A 19,392-nucleotide genomic window follows, 5' to 3' on the forward strand; every position below is an offset into this window, starting at 1 on the left:
TTGCCACAATTGTACAAATCACAACACACTCCTAACAGACAAAAGATGTGCTCCTAACAGACACAATCTATGCCCCCTGGCTCTGCTCAGCTGGCCCCTGGCTCTGCACAGCTGCTCCCTGGCTTTGTCCTGCCCTTCAGCCTAGAGGGCTACTCTCCTCCCTCCGGGCAGCTTTGCCTCCCCAACTCCCATTTGCTGCTAAACCCAGGACACATAGCTCTATCAAGCCCCTGACATACTTTGGGGGGTTCAGGAGTGAACTGTGATTTTTGACCCCCTACTGCTGCTTTGTCTGCAGCGCTGAGGTCTGAGGACAGCACCCCTGATCTGAAACTTTCACCAAGCTGCAGACACCTCTGCTCTTGATTTCCCATCCATTTTTCCAGTTAACATTAGTAATCTCTTTCCAGCCTTCAAAACACATGGTGAACCCCATATTTCATATTTTCTTACCAGTTATGAGAGGAAAGAGAATAGTTGGAAATAACCACCTGGGTCCCAACTCCACCAGCAGCTTCCCAAGGAAGTACGGCAGCACTCCGTAGTACCCACTGGTGTGCTCGTGTCTGCGGAAACAACAGGACCCGTCACACATCCTAGATTAGTGCAGAAGGCACAGGTGAGATGCTGGCTACACTGACCTCTGCTACCTCAGGACCTGACAGTACAGCATCACCCAAGAACCCAGCTGACTCCTGTATGCCCGCATCTTAGAGACCAGCGTCCCCTGTGCTCCCAAGGTTCTCCCACACACCCCATCTTAGAGACCAGCACCCCCAGGCCACCACCCTCAGGACATCTCACTATGACTCCCCATCAGAGAACTCTCCCATCTTCCACTCTAGCTCAGAGCAGCCCCTGCAGGGAAACAGGCCACTGTCCCCACTCTCCTCAGACTCTGCTTCCTGAGGAGCAGAGCTCAGCACCCACCTCAGACTGTGCTTACAGAGACTCCACTCCGGCCCCTTCTTATGGAGAAGGTGACACTGCCACTCTGAGGTCACTGTGCAGCACTATGCCACCACATCCTTCTCTTCTGCATCTCTCACTGGAGAGACTTCTTCCTCCAATAATCTCACTCTACACACGACCCCTTACCAGCTACCACACCTGGTCCTGCCCTCCCAGGATCTTTCTCTAAGCCAAACGCCAAGCTCTTCCCACTCAGTGAATTCATTCTTGATCTCTCTCTCTCTCTCTCTCTCTCTCTCTCTCTCTCTCTCTCCCTTTCTGAGAAAGAACCACTAGTGCAGGCTGGCCTCAAACTCCACATGTAGGCAAGAATGACCATCCTCCTGTCCCTGTCCCTAAGACCTGGGAGCCAGGGAAAACCAGCCATTCTGAGGCTTATGTGGTAGTGGGAATCTACCCCAGGGCTTCAAGCTCTCTGCCAACTTAACTGCGCCCACTGCTCTTCTCTGAGGACTCCTTTACTTGGAGTCCTTGTGTCTTTTGAAACAGTGTCTGAAGCACAGGCTAGCAGGAGAGGGTGTCCCATATTTGAAAGCCCTGGCATCAAACAGCTGTCTGCTGCACAGCTGCCTGCTTGCTCTGCACAGTTGCCCCCTGGCTCTCTCCAGCTGCCCCTGCTCTGCCCAGCCCTTCATCCTAGCAGGCTACTCTCCTACCTCCGGGCAGCTTTGCCTCCCCAACTCCCATTTGCTGCTAAACCCAGGACACATAAGCTCCATCAAGCCCCTGACATACTTTGGGGGGTTCAGGAGTGAACTGTGATTTTCGACCCCCTACTGCTGCTTTGTCTGCAGCGCTGAGGTCTGAGGACAGCACCCCAGATCTGAAACTTTCACCAAGGTGTAGACACCTCTGCTCATGATTTCCCATCCATTTTTCCAATTAACATTAGTAATCTCTTTCCAGCCTTCAAAACACATGGTGAACACCATATTTCCTAACTTGTCTACTTTTGAAATGAACAAGGACAAAAGGAAAAAATACTGGTAATTCCTGAGGTCACACTCTAGGCCCAACTGCAAGTGTGATCAACTTGATGAGGAAGGACTGAGGCCTGCTGGAGTAGGGGCTACTCACAGAAAGCGATCCCTGTCAGTCACAAAGAGCTTCCCTGCACATATGCCGGTGATGCACTGGAAACCTGTTAGCAGGAAAAGCAGGCCGGCTCTGCCACGAGACAAGGGAGACAAAAGCAAACCACAAGTTCAACTTTAGCACAGTTTCTTCCCAACCGAGCTTGTTTGGGAGAATAAATTACATCACACAGATTTTGTTAAAAAGAAAAATAAAATAAAAGGGCTAGAGAGACGACTCCCCAGGAAAGAGTGCTAGTTGCTCTAGCAAAGGGCTCAGGTTTGGTTGCTGACACCCAGGCTGTGGGTCACAACCATGTGTCCTTGCTGGATTTCCGGGGATCCTGTGCTGGGGAGTTTTACTCCAACATGACAGAAGCCAGAATTATCTGAGAGCAGAGAACCTCAACGGGTAAATGATTCCAAAAGATACAGCTGTGGTCACACCTGCAGGGCATTTTCGTAATTAGTGATTGGTGGGGGAGGGCCCCGCCCATGGTGGGTGGAGCCATCCCTGGACTTTGGTCCTGGTTCTATGCTGAAGCAGGCTGAGCAAGCCAGTAAGCAGCACTTTCCATGGCCTCTGCAGGCCCCTGCCCCGTTTGGGATGGATTTCCATGCCCTCATATGATCGCCACGGGCACCGGGGCACACATGTGGTGCATAGACATACATGCAGACAACACTCATACACATAAAAATTTAAATAAGTAGTTTTAAAAAGAAAGAAAAGAAAACTGTAGAGATATTCTGCTTTTTTTAAAAAAAGGGGGTGGGGAGAGGGCAGAGGTTGTCAGAAGCTGTGAGTCCTGTGGATCATTTGCCTACTCTGTCTTCAAAGCAGTTTCTAGTGCTGAAGTGGGTCCTCTAAACCCCAGCAACATGTCAATGAGTCCTAATGTCACCACCCTTGAGTGTGTCCTTTCTGAGTTAACTAGTTTCAGATGAAATCATGGAGGTAGAGACCCATAGTGTCGAGTGTCATCTGTGTCCTCACAGGGGAGAGACAGCAACAGAGTCTCTGCCATGACAGGGCTCTCAGGGAAGGAGCCAGACAGGAAAAGCCCAGGAGAGAATCCTTACCTCAGAGAGAAGGGGGAGAGCCTAGGAGAGAATCCTCACTCAGAGAGAAGGGAAGAGCCCTGGAGAGAAGGGGAAGAGTCCTGGAGAGAATCCTTACCTTGGACCCTCATGCTGCACTGTGGAGACACATTTATTTTTAAATCCACTAAGCTGTGGTATGCAGTCATGGCAGCCCAACCTGTCACCTCAATTAACTAACAAAATCAGTCAGTATCATTCCTAACACAGAGAAGAGGAGAGCTAAATACAGTTCCAAGGGGTTTTCACATTCAGTTAGCCATTTTGCTTTTACAGATTAGCAAGGATAAACAATAATGAAACTGTGGTGGGAATCCAGCTCTTTAAAGCTTTAATGATCATCCCTAAAACAGGCCAACCATATTCCTGCATGGCTTCTAAAGAGGTCAAAATAAATCCAGACATGCTTATTTGTGAAGAAAAAAATTTGCATTCACATGATAAGGGTAGCAAGAAGGAAGAAGGGGGATAAAAGGCCCCCTGTGGCTGTGTGTTTCCTGGATTCACATGTCAGGTACCTCCAAGACAAATGGTGTGATTGGAGTCCTAACAGCCTGATACACACACACTTTCAAACAACTCAGGACTCAGTGAATCTCTTTGTATGGATCCGCAGTGGTGGAAAGATATACAGATCAGATGAGAGACAAGTCTCCTCCTACATAAAGAAAATTTCCAGTTTTTTACAACCTACCAAAGGCCATTTTAAAGCAAAGTGTTGGGGGGGGGGGGACTGGCCTGATAACACAATTAGTGCTCTGGGAAGAGCAGCAAGCATGGCCTCCAGGACTCACCCAACCTGTCAGGCAGAAGCAGAAGGACTGCTGCAGACTCAGGCCAGCCTGGGCTGCAGGACAAGCTCCAGGCCTGTCATGTCACAACTGTGGTTCTCCCTCAAAGGACCAAATGAGAGCAGAGGACCCAGAAACCCTGTGACCAAACATGGAGCAGAGGTCCTGGTTCTGCCTCCTCTCCTGAGGAGTCAATTTTGCTTTGCAAGGCTCACCTCTTTTCCCTCTACACTCCTAAATGCACTATTCTCTCTCTCTCCACTCCTCTATTCCCACACACACATGATCTGAGGTGCTCAGCATTCTCCCTTTCTCTGTCTCCAATAAACTGTCTTCAAGTTCCCAGCTGTGTTCACTTTTCAATTTTCTTATTGACAAAACCAAAAATTTAGGAAGGGAACCTCATGGCCCAGGCTACAGTTAACTGTATCTGTCACATCACTTACTGATCTGATTTTTAAATATTATAGTTACAGATTAACAAATTACAGTTACATATTTAAGGTATAAAAGAAATATAATTCATGAACAACTTTGGGAAATAATTATAACAAACTGAATTAGGTGATTCCCCATCTCCACAAATACACATCTTCTTATGGTACCTCATTTGAGATATATCCTTTGAAATGTGTAATATATTTGCTGGATTGAATGTGCAGTAAAATTTACTTCAATAGAAAAGAATCGTCCTTCTCCAGTTTAGCAGATTTTATAGTCTCAGCACGGATGTGTCTCCTCACCCCACACTACCTCTGGCAATCAACACTGTAAGCCATGCTGCCTGGAGGTCGGTTGTCTAATAATCCACAGGCTTGTGAACCCTGTGTTTGTCTTTCTCTGCTGGGATTATTTTACTTTGGGTGATGTTCCTCAAACCTTCAGTTCTGTCCGCAATCTTCGGGTCTACCCATATTGCCATATCCCCCATTTTAAAGATAAGCAGCATTCCATTTCCCAGTTTCCTCACCAGTTACCTGTGCTACACGCTTAAGCTCTGCTAATGGGAGAATATAAAATAGTGCAGAGGAGGTGGATACAAGAAAGCCCTTCCTCAAATAATTAACACCATGATGATATGACTTGGCAAACCAGCTTTCTATCTTAAGGAGTAAAATGAGGATTGACACAGATGTGCTTGTGCACTCAGCAGCAGCAGTCATATGAGCCAAAGGTGAGAGCAACCCACATTTCCAGCCACAGACAAAGGGAAGCAGCATGTGCACACATTATTCAGACTTTACTCTGCCTTACAGAGCCCCACACCTGCCACACTGTGCTGAGCCCTGAGGACATTACGCTTATGCAAACAAGCCAGCGAAAACAATCAAGAACTCATCAAAACAACAACAAGACTCCAATTTATGAGTTCAGGGGTCCTGTGTTAATCATACTCCAAGACAGAAAGCAGAATGGCTGCTGCCAGGAAATGGGAGTGGTTAGGATGGGGAGTCTTCTTTCAGAGCTGTGGGACTCCATTTGGGAAGATGAAAACTCACCCTAAAGTTATAGTGATAGTCAAAGTGATAATCTGCAGAAAAGAAACTACTCCATGCACTAAAACTGGCTTAAACCAGTTTCCTCCTGCCGGGTTGCCTCATCCAGCCTCCACATGAGGGTCTGTGCCTAGTCTTACTGTAGCTTGTTATGTCCCGCCTGGTTGATGTCACCGGAAGGCCTGGTCCTTTCTTAGGAGAGGTGGTTGGGGCATATCTGAGGGGAGAGAGACTGAAAAGAAGGGGAAATACAGTAGGGACATAATATTTGAAAGAAAATAAAAAAGAATTGAAGGAATATGAAATGTGCGTAGAGTTTCATACTATCCATGCACACACATGTGAAAAGTGATCCCTGTCTGTGCTTTCACTGTACAGCACAGTCTACCACAGAATAAATGCTTACCTGTGCTTGCCACAAATTCCAGGTCTTAAAGGATTTATAAAAGTTTGAACAAAAAGACAGTATTTTCTTGAAATCAGGATCCGGGCTTGCTTACCTAGCCTCGACTTCAATACAATAATTTTTTAGAATCCGGAAAGTGATTCCTACAGCTGCTGCCAGAAAGATGGCGATAAGGGCCTATCAAAAAGGAAATGGGGGAAAAAGAAAAAATCTTCATTAGGACTAAATGTACTCAACATATTGGTCATTGTTTTAAGATAGATGGTTTCCCAATGAGAGCTCCACAGTTAGATAAATACTAAGTTTACATAAGAGTCCCTGGGAGAACAGAAAACACACATGTTAACAGACCTCTTGTGTGTTAAACTGAAAGTTAAGGTCCTGTGGTCTGCAGGTCTAATAGGAAAGACCCTGGAGAAGCTAAGATTTCTCTCTGTGCCCCAGCAGGACTGGCCAAGTTAGGGCCCATTTCAGATATGAAAACAAGGATGTGTAGGGTGGGAAAGAACGCAGGCACCTTCAAGGTTGGGGATGGGAGGTACAAATTTGAAATTTAATTCCTGGGGCAACATGACTGTGGTCCTGGGTACAAGTTTAGACAAGGAAGTGGACAAGTTAAGACACACCCGCCTGCCCAGCCTTAGGGCACTGAAAGATATCTCTGCTTGGCAACCAGACCAGATGGCCAGCAGTCCCCCACCCAGACAGTCCTGCCTAATCAGCATGTAACAGGACACTCCAGGCACTGCGCATGATCAGCTATTCCCCAGATGGCTGGACCACTGTGGCCTTGGCGTCTAAAACACACCTATTATTTTAAAGGTCAACTTTCCTAAAGACCCTCTTACCTAATCCTGTAATGCCAAGGCTTGGATTTACCCACTTGTGTTTTTCCCTTTAAAAACCTTGTTCCCCCAGACTGCTGGGCCTCACTCCTCCTTCAACTAGGGAGAATGCAGCAACCTGGGCTTGAGCTTGTAATAAAAGATCCTCATGTATTTGCAGTGAAGTCTATTCCTGATGGTCTTTGGGGGTCTCATGAACTGGGCATAATATCTGGGGGCTGGTCTGGGATCCCCAAGACTCTATGACCCTGATCAGGAGGGTCTTATGCTGGCGGCAAGTGTCTAAGTGTCTCTGTGCAGTGTATGTTTGTGTTTTCTCTCAGTTCTGAAAAGCCTCCAGGTGTCTGAACAAGGGGCAAGACATGGCTAGGAGCAGATGCACTGTCGTGGGAGATTCAAAGAAGACATCCCTGGCCCTGGAGTGGACCAGGAATCCCACTGTCAGTTATTCTCCTCACTGGGTTGCTTTCAGATTCAGTGGCAGGAATCTGAGAGTCCAAGCTTTTGGATCTATTTCTGTTTACAGTTGAGGAACAGCTACTTTGTTCACTTCTGCCTTTCTATTTTGTTCCTTGTCTCTGTGTGTCTTTGTCTGACTGTGGGACTGTGAAAAAAGTTATAGGTCAGACTGCTTCTAACTCCCTAGACTTAACTCTTGCCCATTTTGAGGGGACTCTAGTCTGGCAGGTCTCTGTCAATGCTTTGGTCTCTGCTACTGCTCCAGTCTCTGATGGTGAAGGGAGTCAGGTTGCTTGGGAATGCAGCCCACCCAGGGACAGGCTTCTCTGTAGGCAGGCAGCTTTTAAAGGGGCAACAGCAGCTTCTCAAGTAAGAAAGCTGCAAAGCCTCTATGGTCATAAGAATTGGATTCAACAGGTAGCAAGATCTTCCTCCCATAAAATTACAGCTAAAAGAAGTACAAATAAGTTTTGTAGTTTTCTCTGTCTATTTAAAATATACAAGTTTCCTATGTATTGTCTGTCTTCGTTACTGATTATTGGTTAGTGAGTATGTTAAGATTTTACATAATTCCTGTCCTGTCTTAAAAAGCAGGTTTATAAAAAATAAAATAAAATTTTTTATAAAAAAAAAATCTATTATATAAGATTTCAAACTCTGGTTATATAAGATATTAAAGCTGCACCTCCATGTATTTGTATACAAGAAATTTTCCTGATGGCAGCCAAAGTTTATGACATCAAAATCATATGCTAGAGATTGACTTTAGAGGTACTAAATTGTTTACATTGATAAAATTTGGTTTTTACTTTTAAAATTATGGTTATGCTTTGTGACTTCATTCCTATAAAAGGTACTTTATTTTGATATTGGAAAAACAGATTCTTCTAAAAATCTGTTAGATTTTTATGTTGGAAACATTTTAATGTTGGAAAAACAGGTTTTGAAGAATGTTTAAGGCTATGAAACGTTTAAAAGTTTATCAGGCATTTGAAAATAATGACTTTGGGCAGTCTAACAGGGAACTTGGAACAGTTTTTCAACACTTTGAGGGGAAGACAAAGGACTTTGTTATTTATTTTATTAATTTCACCAAATGAAATTAAACCATATTGTTTGAGCCAATTGAGAAAACTGAAGCTTTTACAGTATATCATGTCAGAATGGTAAAAACCCATGGAATGACTTATTAAAAAAAAAAAAAAAAAGACGAAGAAGAAAAAGAAAGAGAGAGAGAAAAGAAAATGAGGAGAATTCTGAATTGCAACCCGGGCTCAAGCTTGTAATAAAAGATCCTCATGTATTTGCAGAGGAGTCGAATCCTGGTGGTCTTTGGGGGTCTCATGAACTGGGCATAACAGGGAGCAAACTTCAGTGACAAAAAGTGTTCACCTCAACGACATGAGACCTCAGCTCTGGTGCCAGTGAACATGCCCAGTTTCCTACTTCACATGCTTCACAAGAACTCAGGCTTTCTTTACTCTCAGTGTTACAAACAGCCCAGGCCAGGGGCAAAGTCAGTGCAGAGCCCTGTACAGCAAACATGAGGCCCTAGTACTGATCCCCACATGCAAACCAAATAATGACATTAAAACCCCTCACAACACAGCTCCTAACAGTGGATTGTGTGCTGAGAAGGGGTGAGCTTGTCCCCATCAGTGCATCCTTGGGGAAGTCAGAGAGCTAGTGCAGCCACCAAGGAATCCACACAGCTGACTCCTCAGTGCCCAGTCACCCATCAGCTCTGTCACCACTGTCCTTCAACCTCAGGCTGTGGGGCCTGGGCTCAAGAACCCTCACCCAGCAACTACAGCTCTCAGCTCCCCATCTACACTGTGCAGACAGCTCACAAGGAGGCTGCCCGGCTTTGGTTTGGGGGCAAAATGACATTGAAAGAGTATTTCTCTCAGCAAAGGAGTGAGGTCACATGACGCTGTAACTTAATTGAGATATTTATCTTATTAGTCATCTGGTAACTTTTTAAAAATAGGAAATTATAATTCAGGAGAAAACATCTTATTATGTTCCCTACTAACTTAAATTAAAAACCAAAATCCCAGGGCTTGGAGAGATGGCTCAGCAGTTAAGAACACTTGCTGCTCTTGCAGAGGAAGGAGATTCAGTTCCCAGCACACACATGGTCCCTCACTGCTGCCTGGAATTCCAATTGCAGAAGATATGATGCCTTCTTCTGGCCTCCATGGGCCTGCACGTGATGCAGCTACACATGCAGACAAAGCACTCAGACATAAAAAAATTAATACAAAAAATTTTAAATCTAGTCACAATTCACAGCATTACTAACACAGACATGCACACACAGACACACACATACACACACACACAAACACCTCATGACTTTGCCTTACTGTTCAACAATGATTTACCCAATTTGATAAATGTCACTATTTATTTGTTTTCAAATCAGATCAAGTCTTTTCCCCTCAACTACCTGAGACATAAATTGCCTGTTTTATTACATAAATGCCCAAGTATAAAGGCCAAAGTGTTTGGAGCAACTGACAGTATAACTCAAATCGTAACAATACTCATAATCAGAGAAGGAAGGCAGCAACATTTCAATATGAAAATGGTCCTATTCATGCTTAGAAGTAAGCCGTGTTTCATTACAGCCGACAACATACCATCTTACAGTATTTATGTAGTGAGCATTCAGTAATGTAGTGAGGATATTGTTGTGCTAAAAAACCCAGTTATGAGCTGGGCCTGGTGATACACACCCTTAATCCCAGCACTCCTGGAGGCAGAAACAGGAGGATCAAAAATAAAACAAACAAACAAAGAAAGAAACAAACAAACAAACCAAACAAACAAGAAAAAGAAACCCCCCAAACAGTTATGCTGTGTGAATGTTTGTTCTGATCCCAGGTGTGGGGGTAGAAGGCATCTTCACAGCAGGTGACTATGATTTGCCTTTTGCTCCAGCAGGAGCATGGTTCTCCCAGCTGCAGATATTTTCTGCCCGTCTGTGGAACTCTGGAAACTTTTCAGAGGATATATAAGTGCCAGAGCCCTAAGAGAGCAGCTGCTACCCATGCTGTGGTGGGTTGCAGTTTGTTGCAGTTAATCAAGTAATTGTGTACAAAGAGTAAAAGAAGAAATGGAATATTCTGAAACGGAAAGTCAGTCTTGTACCAAGGATGCTGACAACCCTGACCATCAGGAAGTAGTCTAAAGAGGTCTCTGCCCCCACTTCCCTCTAACACTCTTTCTCACCTACCTAGTGTTGAAATGTTGGAAGAAATTGGGGTGGAGAATGATGGTAAATATAAGAATGCAATAAAGTAGCCAAAAAGATGTGTACAACTAAGCACCTGATAATAATATCAGGACCCCCAAACAGCTGCACTAAAGGACACAGTCTCCTCCCTGGTTCCCAGCAGCTGACAGGGAAGAGCCTAGTTAAGTCCACCTCCATTTTTGTGTAGCTGGAGCTCTCAACACCAGCCTCAGGGCACAGCATCCTCAGCAGGGTCACCCCTCAAGGAATAGATGCACAGGCTCCCACAGAGGTGCTCAATGACACTGTCTCCTGCCCCTGATCTCAGCTACAGTTCAGACCCCTTCCCCCCCTTCCCTCTTCTATCACCCCAACCCTTCTCTACTTAAACTTTCTCCAAAGTCTGTTTTTCATCTGATATGCTGCAAATTTTATCTATTTACGCAGTTATCTCATAGCCACATAAACGAACATTTACATCAGGAAAATAGCCTTTTTACTCACTTTGCTCAGCCCTTTACTTTGAACTTGGAGGGAGAATTGGTGAATAAAAGTAGAAGGAACTTCCAGGTGTGCCTAGTTACTTTTGGCAATCCCTGGATAAAAAGTCCTGCTTGGATTTAGTCATAACAGTTCCTCCAAATAAAAAATGATTAACAACCCTTTCTGTAAGTAAGAAGTTAATCGTGTCCTCCTTGCTTTCCTGAATATTTCTATGTGCCAAGCAGCGTGGGGATGACAAATGCATGGAAGGTAGCAGAAGGTAAGTGTGATTCTGAAGTGAAAGAATCAGAGTAACCCTATAACATATATTTCTTTTAATTGTCATGAAACCTATATTTTGAAATAGAGTCCCATGTCAAACTAAAGTCTATCAGTACTTTTCCAGAGAACAGGAGAATGTAACAGCCCCTCCTGACCCTAGCCATCTGCAGAAACGGAGATAAGGAAATGAACAAGCAAAGACTTCCACCTGGTTGCAGAAGAAAATAACATTGTCTAGCAGGGGATCCAGATGGTCCTAATTCCCCTCCCAATAGCCCCTGACCTTTTGACTAAAGGCACACAGCATGCTTCTCAGAGCAACCACAGGATGAGCAAATCGCTTTTCCCACCTTTATCAATGGCCTAGTCAGACCATTGGATGTACTAATCACATTCCCACCTTTAACAGTAGCTGAATCTGTACCTATCAGGAAAGATCAGATATCCCCCAGATGTCTGAGACAAAACTGGCCAGACCTGGTGCCCAAAATATACTCTATATCTGCTCCCATGCTGTCAGACCTGTAACCCCCTCTCCCTGTGCTTTTTCCTTTAAAAGCCTAAGGCTTTGCTGACTAGGTGCTGACTGTAGACCCATTGCAGAGCTATGAGCTAGCACCATCTGGCAATAGCTTGAATAAACCTATTGCATTTGCATTGATACAGAGTTTGCTTCAGTTGCCCCTGCAGTAATTAGGCTTCTACTAAGACTATCAGGCTCCTGCTGGGCCTCACAGAAGTAGACAGACTCAGAAACAAATTGTTCCCACTTGAGTTTTCACAATACAATTAGAATAAGCCATCAGATTACCTTAGTCATAGTGACCCTTAGAAAACCTTTTGCATTTTTTAAAGAATGACAAGAATGACGTATAATCCACCGGAGCTGATGCCAGAAGGGAGTGACACAGGAGACTTCCAAGTCTGAGCTCATCTGCACCTGCTGCTCCCCCAGGACTCTATCCAGTTCCATTCTTGTTTTACTGTAGAAGGTGGACTCGATATATATTCTGGCTAATTCTTGTATGACTGGATTTTTTTCTGCCTCTAAAAACACTTCAAGTTCATCAGCTTTGGAAAAAAGCAGATAAAGACAAGAAACAGTTAGCAGGCAACAATTTAACTTTTCATAAATAACCCATAAATTATCTATTGATTTTCTTTGAGACAAATTCCATTGTAACCCAGACTGGCCTCAAAGTTGTATGTAGCAAAGGCTTGCCAAGAACCATGGTCTCGAGGAAGTTCAGTAAGCATGGGGCTTTCTGGAAGGTAGTCCAGTGTTCTGCTGTACTGTGATGTACCCCCACAATTGCTTCCAGCCGCTGACACCCCTTCTTTCTTTCTGTGCTGCTCTATCTCTCAAAACTCTGGCATGGTGTGAACCCTCACTTTCTGGGTATTTGCCCACTCTGACTGAACTAAACTACTATGGTATCTATACTGCTGTTCAGATGAACTAATTCCTGATTAAGGAATTCCTGATTTGAACTGAAACAACTTCAGTATTTAAGAAGTTAAATAGTCAATAGAAAGTTTGCAGCTGCAGTAAATACTTTTGTGGACCTCTAGATGCCTCACTAGGATACAGGCTTGTGGCTTCAGATAAGCGTTCATTCTAGAGATGGCAGGAATCCTGGTCTGCACTGTAAATACAGGCAAGTTGGTGTGAACTTCTCATGAACCCAGAATGTAATAGGACTACCAAGAAATGTCTAAATTAAGTACAAACCTTGTGTCAATAGTTACAAACTATTTCATTGTAATTCCTTATACCTTGTCACCTTATGGGGTAAAAAAAAAACTGTCATTCTAAATTTACTTTGTATCTTGAGATGTAAAACTAGATGAAGAACTGTTTACCTTAGTACCAAAACAAGCAACCACTAAAAGCCCTCCTGCCCTAACAGTTTTGTCTGTCTCTGTAATAAACACTTTTGACTATGAGGTAATTCTCTCTCTGAGGTACACAGCTTTTGCTCAGGGTATAAGAGGTGTAACCAGGACAATAAAGTTTGTTGCCTCAACTATTGAATGTGTGTGTGTGTGTGTGTGTGTGTGTGTGTGTGTGTGTGTGTGTGTGGTCTATTTTCTATCTCTCTTATTTCTTATTCCCCTGTAGACTCACAGATAAGTTAACAGACTCAGGGCTCAGCCATCAGCAGGCATACTTTACCCAAGAGGCCTATCTACAGATCAAAGAGGGCCTTTAACAATTCCCTGCAGTTGCTGGCTAGAAGCCTCTTACTGATGATTCTCCTATTTTTACTTGCTTTTTGCAGCTCTGGCTGCAGGGAATAAGTGGTCAGCTTAGGCGTTCCTGTCAGTAGCAGACCAGCCTGTCCTGAGCAGCAGAGAGGAAACCTTGTCTCCCTCCCTCTTCTATCGTTACTGGCTGCTTCCTGCAGTCTCCAAATTTAAGAGGCTTTTGAATCAAGATATAGAACATGAGACAGAGATGTCAGTCACAGACTGACCCCAAATAAGAGACAAAGGCAAAAGTCACAGGTGTGACTGACCCCAAATGGCCAATGCTGTTTCCACCTGCCTCAGTGCTCCCCTCCTCCACCCCTGACTCATCAAACCTGGACAAAGGGTGGCCTTGGACTTCCCTTGGCCTGTTTCTATGTGGCAAGTGCTTTGATTGCAGGCAGACACCTTCACACCCAGGTATGCAGTGTCAGGAACCAAACTCAAGGCTTTGTGCTCACTAGGAAAACATTCTCCAGCTGAGCTAAGTCCTCAGCCCAACAAGTTTTGAGAGGAAAAACGTTGCTGCTATGTAATTCCTTCCCAGCTAAGAAAAGCATCCTTAACTGACCTGGCTACTGTCTTTATCCCAGGGATACAGCAACTTGAAAGGCCTTTTCCTTTCTGGATCCTAATTCTTAACATTGACTTCCTTCCCATGTGGATCTATACTTCTCAATATGAAGGTCTGCTGCCTGCTTTCTGCCACATGCAAATGTATATGCGAATGTATAAAGTCCCAAGGTTTTTTGTTTTTTTTTTTAAAGCTGTAGTATGTCACAGAGTTTGGTCTTTTGTCCACACATCTTTACTTGCAAATGTCCATGAAAATGAGTCTCTGGTCTGTGTTGAGGCCTCTGGGTCCTGCTACACTATCAACACTGGACCCTCACAGGCAGCTCTGGGAATCCAGTTGTCCTGAGTCATGGAGATCCTGCAGTTCTGGATCGGCAGGACTGGCTCCTTCACACACTCCAGCAGTTCACATATGGGTACATGTTGAGGTGGGCCAACTCAAACCCTGGATCTAGGCCTAGGAGGTAGCTGAGCTGGTCAGTCTGCCAGCTCCTCCATACCCTCACCACCAGGGGGAGCTCTCCAGCACCGCCCTGGCTAGCTCCCCCAATGCTACAGCCAGCAAGAGCCAGGGTCAGCTCTCCTGCTCTCCTGGCCTTGGCAGGCTCACCTGCTCCCCCACCACCAGGGTCAGCTCTCAGGGCCAGGCCCTCCCCCACCAGTCCCTAACCAGGAAAATGTCCTACATGCTTCTCTGTAACCCCACCTTATAGATCCATTTTCTTAACTGAGTTTCCCTCCTCTCAGGTGACTTTAGCTTGGGTCAAGTTGACATAAAACTAGCCACCACACTCTGCAATGCCTGTCCTTGTGAGGTGAGGTAGAAAGAGCATACATTCAAGGTCAGGCTGGCTACATGAGCAAATCCTATCTAAAACAATAGAAAGAACAATATGACAGACAGTGAGTACGTTTACTTTCTAACAGAAATTTCCATATAAATGTTCTTTCATGAATTAAATAAAAATCACCCAGCACTAACACCAAGCAAAGTCTATTAGTTAATTTTAGGACATTGAATGAACATAAAATAACTATATTCTAATGAACCACATTGTTGCATTTTAATGAAAGGAGTTAAGCAAAAATCTGTGACTCTAGAAGAACCACATACCTTCATGGCTGTCTTCCTTTGTGTCGATTATGGCACCTCTAATAATTAAGTCCAGGGAGAAGTCTACAGGGATGTAGTGGGAACCATCTGTGTAACCTACAAAGGAGGCAGCCCAAGAGCACACACCTGAGGACCCTCTTTCAGAGAGTGGGGAAGGGGAAGGAAGACAGAATGTAACTTCTTCCTCTTCCTGCTCTTCCCATCAATAATTGATCCTTTGATATTTTATACACTCACAATGTTCAGCAATCTCAGTTTCCTGCCATATATACATGTAATTATACATAATTACATATAGTATATATATATATATATATGGATATATACATATTCTATGTGTATGATATATATACCTATGTGACCTCTTCCTGTGAAACAAACATTTGAACTTGGCCTAAATTTTTATAGGACTCTACTAACTCACAAATGTTTGGACATTTTTAAATGACAAAGATTAACCAAAAACAAATAAAGAGTACTGGACAACAGATATCTAAACCTATATTTGGAGTCAAAAAAATTCCTCCATTACTCTATTCATATTGCTAAAAGATGAAGCAGACTGCATGAACATTGAAAAATATTTCATCATAATGATGCTGCTCCAATGATGGATAAATGCCCCTAGGCCAGCATGTCAGCTAAGAGGGTCACCACAACTAGAAAGAAGAATGTGGGGTTCAGAAAAAACACTCAAACAGAGGCATGGATACAGGACAGGAGAAAGACAGGAAACCTTACAACAAGCCAGTACTGTAAAACTGACCAAAGTCCTGTCACCAAATCAACCAAAGGTATCTACAGTGGAGAAACCCACACACAGTGAGTGTGCACTGGGTCAGACAGCAGCCCTGATGACCCCTGTTCTCTACACAGACCCTGTGGATGAAGGAGCTCTCAGAGCAGAGCCATCCGGACCTTGGGATTTGAAGTACTCCAAAGCACTCTTTGCTGGCCCGTGAAACATGACTTTTCCTGAGGCCACTAAGGTGAGGCTGTCGAACAATTTGAAGAGGAAGTACACAGGTTGCCTGATGGAGAAGATGATTGTCCGTCCCTTCTTCGATATCCTAAGTTCAAAGAAGGAAACATCTTAAGTCACTGGACATCAGCACCTTGAAATTCTCAACAAAATATTTTATTTCTGAAGAAATCTTCTTTGTTCCCATTTCAGCTTGAATTTCCCTAATAAACATCTCATCTCACTTGTTTTATGCACCTGAGAGAGAAACCAAGCTCTAAGCTTCTGTTTAAAAGAAGAAGATTCTTAAAGTGTGAGCTGTTAGTGGTCCAGAGTCCACTCGAGTTTGATTGACAGCATAGATCCCTGGGCAGTGTGGATCTCAGACTGTGAACTGGATCACTAACAGGCTCACCCAAGCCTGAGCAGGAGTCTAGGATTATGTGGTTCTTGGGGTTTTCAGTCAGTCTGAAACTCTTACTAATTTTTAAAATGTATAAAACCTGATGGTTACTCTTTTTCTCTACAAATACCTCAGCTGCAGCCTTCTTTCTTAAGGGAAGGAGATGCTGCTTCCCTTCCTTCATTCTTCCCAGGGTTCGGGAGCCACACCTCAGAAACCATTCCCTCAGCACCACATCCAGGGCTAATCCCTGAGATAATGCTGTTTATTGTCTAGGAAGCCCATGCACCTCCCGCCTTCTCCCAGCTGAGGCATCCCCTCATCTCAGCCTGCTGCCCACATCTTCTCATCCCCAGGGTGCCCTGCACACCTCCACCACGACTGATCTCCTCTACAGCTAACCTCCTGCATGCCCGGCCTCGGGGAAACCTTCTTACTCACTGTGGCCTGAGGGACCTAGGACTCTCCATCCAACCCCGTACACACACTTCAGTTGTGAATGTGGAGGGCTTGGAGGACCTCACATCGAAGAACTGAGAATGTAGCCAGGACTGGAGACAGAGTCTTTAAAAGCTAATCACACTTAAATCACACCACAAGTGTGTCCTAAGCGAAGTGGTGTCATAAGAGATCGGGGCACAGACACATGCAGAGGGAGGAGGCACCGCCCGAGCTCAGTGGATGAGCCTTGACAGACACAGCCTGTGGACACCGTAATATCTGGCTTCCAGGATCCAGAACTGTAAGAAACATAACTTCTGTCAAGTGACCCAGGCTCTGGTGTCTGCAGCAGTGCTCCTGACACCTTCCTTCTCCTCAGGCCACCAGGCTCTAGTCCACCTGTCTCTATAATGTTCCAAACACAGCAAACATGCTTTGCCTCAGAGCAAATGCACTTTCCCTGTGGCCACCTCTCTGTCCGAATCTCTCCGTCTTGGCCACAGGTCACTTGTCACATGCTTGAGGGTGTCAGGGACATGCTACTTAAAGAAGTATTCCACCTTCACCACCCATCTCACTGTTCTTGATGCCTCTTCTTTGTTAACTAAACTTCCCCACTGATAAACAAGGATGAATTCTGTAGCTTACTTCTGAGTCTCCTGAAACACACACACAAGTGACCAGGTATTAAGTAAATAAAAACATGACATCCCTTAAGTTCTTACCTTCTCAGGACTGAGATGATATCATTCTCCATACTCAAGTCCAAGCCGGAGGTGGGTTCATCCAGGAACAAAATGGGATGGTCAGCGACCAGCTCTACTGCTATGCCGGTTCTCTTCCTGAGCTCCTTAGATCTAGGCTGAAGCACCATTGACCATTGTTACCTCCAAGAACAACCATAGTCACTGTCACTGGAATAAGCCTGTTCCAGCAAGAAAAGGTTTTCTTACATCATTCTCCTGAAGGGCAAAAACGTGGGCACTGTGGAGAATGAGGAGTCTTCTCTTCCCAAGAGAGGAGAAAGAGGCTCGGGTCAGACTTGTCATGATGCCCATGTTGAGAACAGATAACGTTTGTTCCTTAGGAAGGCACATGTTCTAGGCTCCTGAGTTATCACACTCACAGAACCACACACACACATACACACACACACACACACACACACACACACACTGTTTTCACCAAATATTCTAAAGTGAAAAGTTCACATTGCCTTCATAGGACATTTTCAACTTCCTTAAGACTTTCGAATAGAGATTATTTGCATTGTAGGGAATCACAGAATTCATGACTCACACTCGTGGACAAATGCAAAAGGTCAAACTGCCACAGTCTTTTTATGAGTGTAATGTGAGAGGGACTAGGAAGGTTGAGGGGAAAGAGAGACAGGGAATGATTCTGAGGGTTAAACTCTGTACACATAATAAGCAGAACTATGATCTCGCCCTAATGACGGCCCACAGGGGTGTTTGGGGAATTTGGATGATGTGGACTTGACATGGCTGAAGATATGAAGGATTACTGACCTGGAGAGTTTAGGTTTTGTAGGCAACCATAGGTCCTTATTTTTATGAATTATCTAAGTGCTCAGGAGTAAGATACTACTTAGTGTTTTCTTAAAATGTGCCAGTGGGAAATAGCTTTGTTCAGTATGTGATAAAATAGTAACTAGTCAAAAACCCAGAAGGATGCTGTTAGGAAGGGCACTAACTGTGCTGACTGTAGAACTATCCCATTCTTTCAGTAAGCACATACTCCCTCTGCATTTCCTATCTGGAAATCTTTTTTTTTTAAATTTTTTATTAATTACACTTTATTCATTTTGTATCCCCCCATAAGCCCCTCCCTCCTCCCCTCCCGATCCCACCCTCCCTCCCCTTTCTGCATGCATGCCACTCCCCAAGTCACTGATAGGGGAGGGTCTCCTCTCCTTTCTGATCTTAGTCTATCAGTTATCAAAAGTGGCTGCATTGTCCTCTACTGTGGCCTGGTAAGGATGCTCCCCGCTCAGGGAAATCTTATTAGGAGTTGCAGAGAAGGCTGAGCAGGGAAAAGCACAAGCCTGAAGCCTGGTTCAACCCTGAGAAGTCACATCCAAAACTACATGCTGCAAACCATCCTGGCACCGGCTGGCCTACTCTTCCGGGGGGGTGGGAGGAAGGGCTCGGGCTCCTGGATGCATGGGCTCCCCTCGCCCGCCTTCTTCAAGTCCACCCTACAGGCTGCCACCGCCTCGCCACCGCCTCAGCTGCTCCTGCCACAGACTCCTCGGGCTGCAGCCCAGGCTGCCCCGCGATTTTTCACTGGGTAGCACTGGCTGTCAAGGAGCTCATGCTGTAGACCAGGCTGGCCTCAAACACAGTGATTTGTCAGCCTCTGCCTCCTGAGTGCTGAGAATAAAGGGTGTTCCACAACTGCCTTGGCCCAGGAGAATTGCTTCAAGCTTAAGAGCTGGTGATTGGGGAATCCAAGATGGCAGCGACCAGCGCGCACCA

The 19,392-nt window shown here is 44.9% G+C and overlaps 1 protein-coding gene across 1 annotated transcript in view; it reads right to left on the bottom strand.

Moving 5' to 3' along the window:
* The window catches only part of LOC129667078 (ATP-binding cassette sub-family G member 3-like), a 33,006-nt gene extending 15,238 nt beyond the window's left edge, over positions 1-17,768 (bottom strand). Inside the window, exons 1-7 of the mRNA XM_055594516.1 lie at positions 17,620-17,768; positions 16,008-16,159; positions 15,090-15,185; positions 11,961-12,220; positions 5,934-6,016; positions 2,050-2,139; positions 454-566 (exon numbers count right to left, since the gene is read on the bottom strand). Of these exons, the coding sequence (XP_055450491.1) occupies positions 454-566; positions 2,050-2,139; positions 5,934-6,016; positions 11,961-12,220; positions 15,090-15,185; positions 16,008-16,159; positions 17,620-17,768 (943 nt within the window). The remainder of the gene's footprint in view (positions 1-453; positions 567-2,049; positions 2,140-5,933; positions 6,017-11,960; positions 12,221-15,089; positions 15,186-16,007; positions 16,160-17,619) is intronic.
* Between the last annotated feature and the right edge of the window lie 1,624 nt (positions 17,769-19,392).

The sequence above is a fragment of the Psammomys obesus genome, unplaced genomic scaffold (assembly GCF_907164565.1).
Source record: "Psammomys obesus unplaced genomic scaffold, mPsaObe1.curated_primary_1811, whole genome shotgun sequence".
In the NCBI taxonomy this organism is placed as follows: domain Eukaryota; kingdom Metazoa; phylum Chordata; class Mammalia; order Rodentia; family Muridae; genus Psammomys; species Psammomys obesus.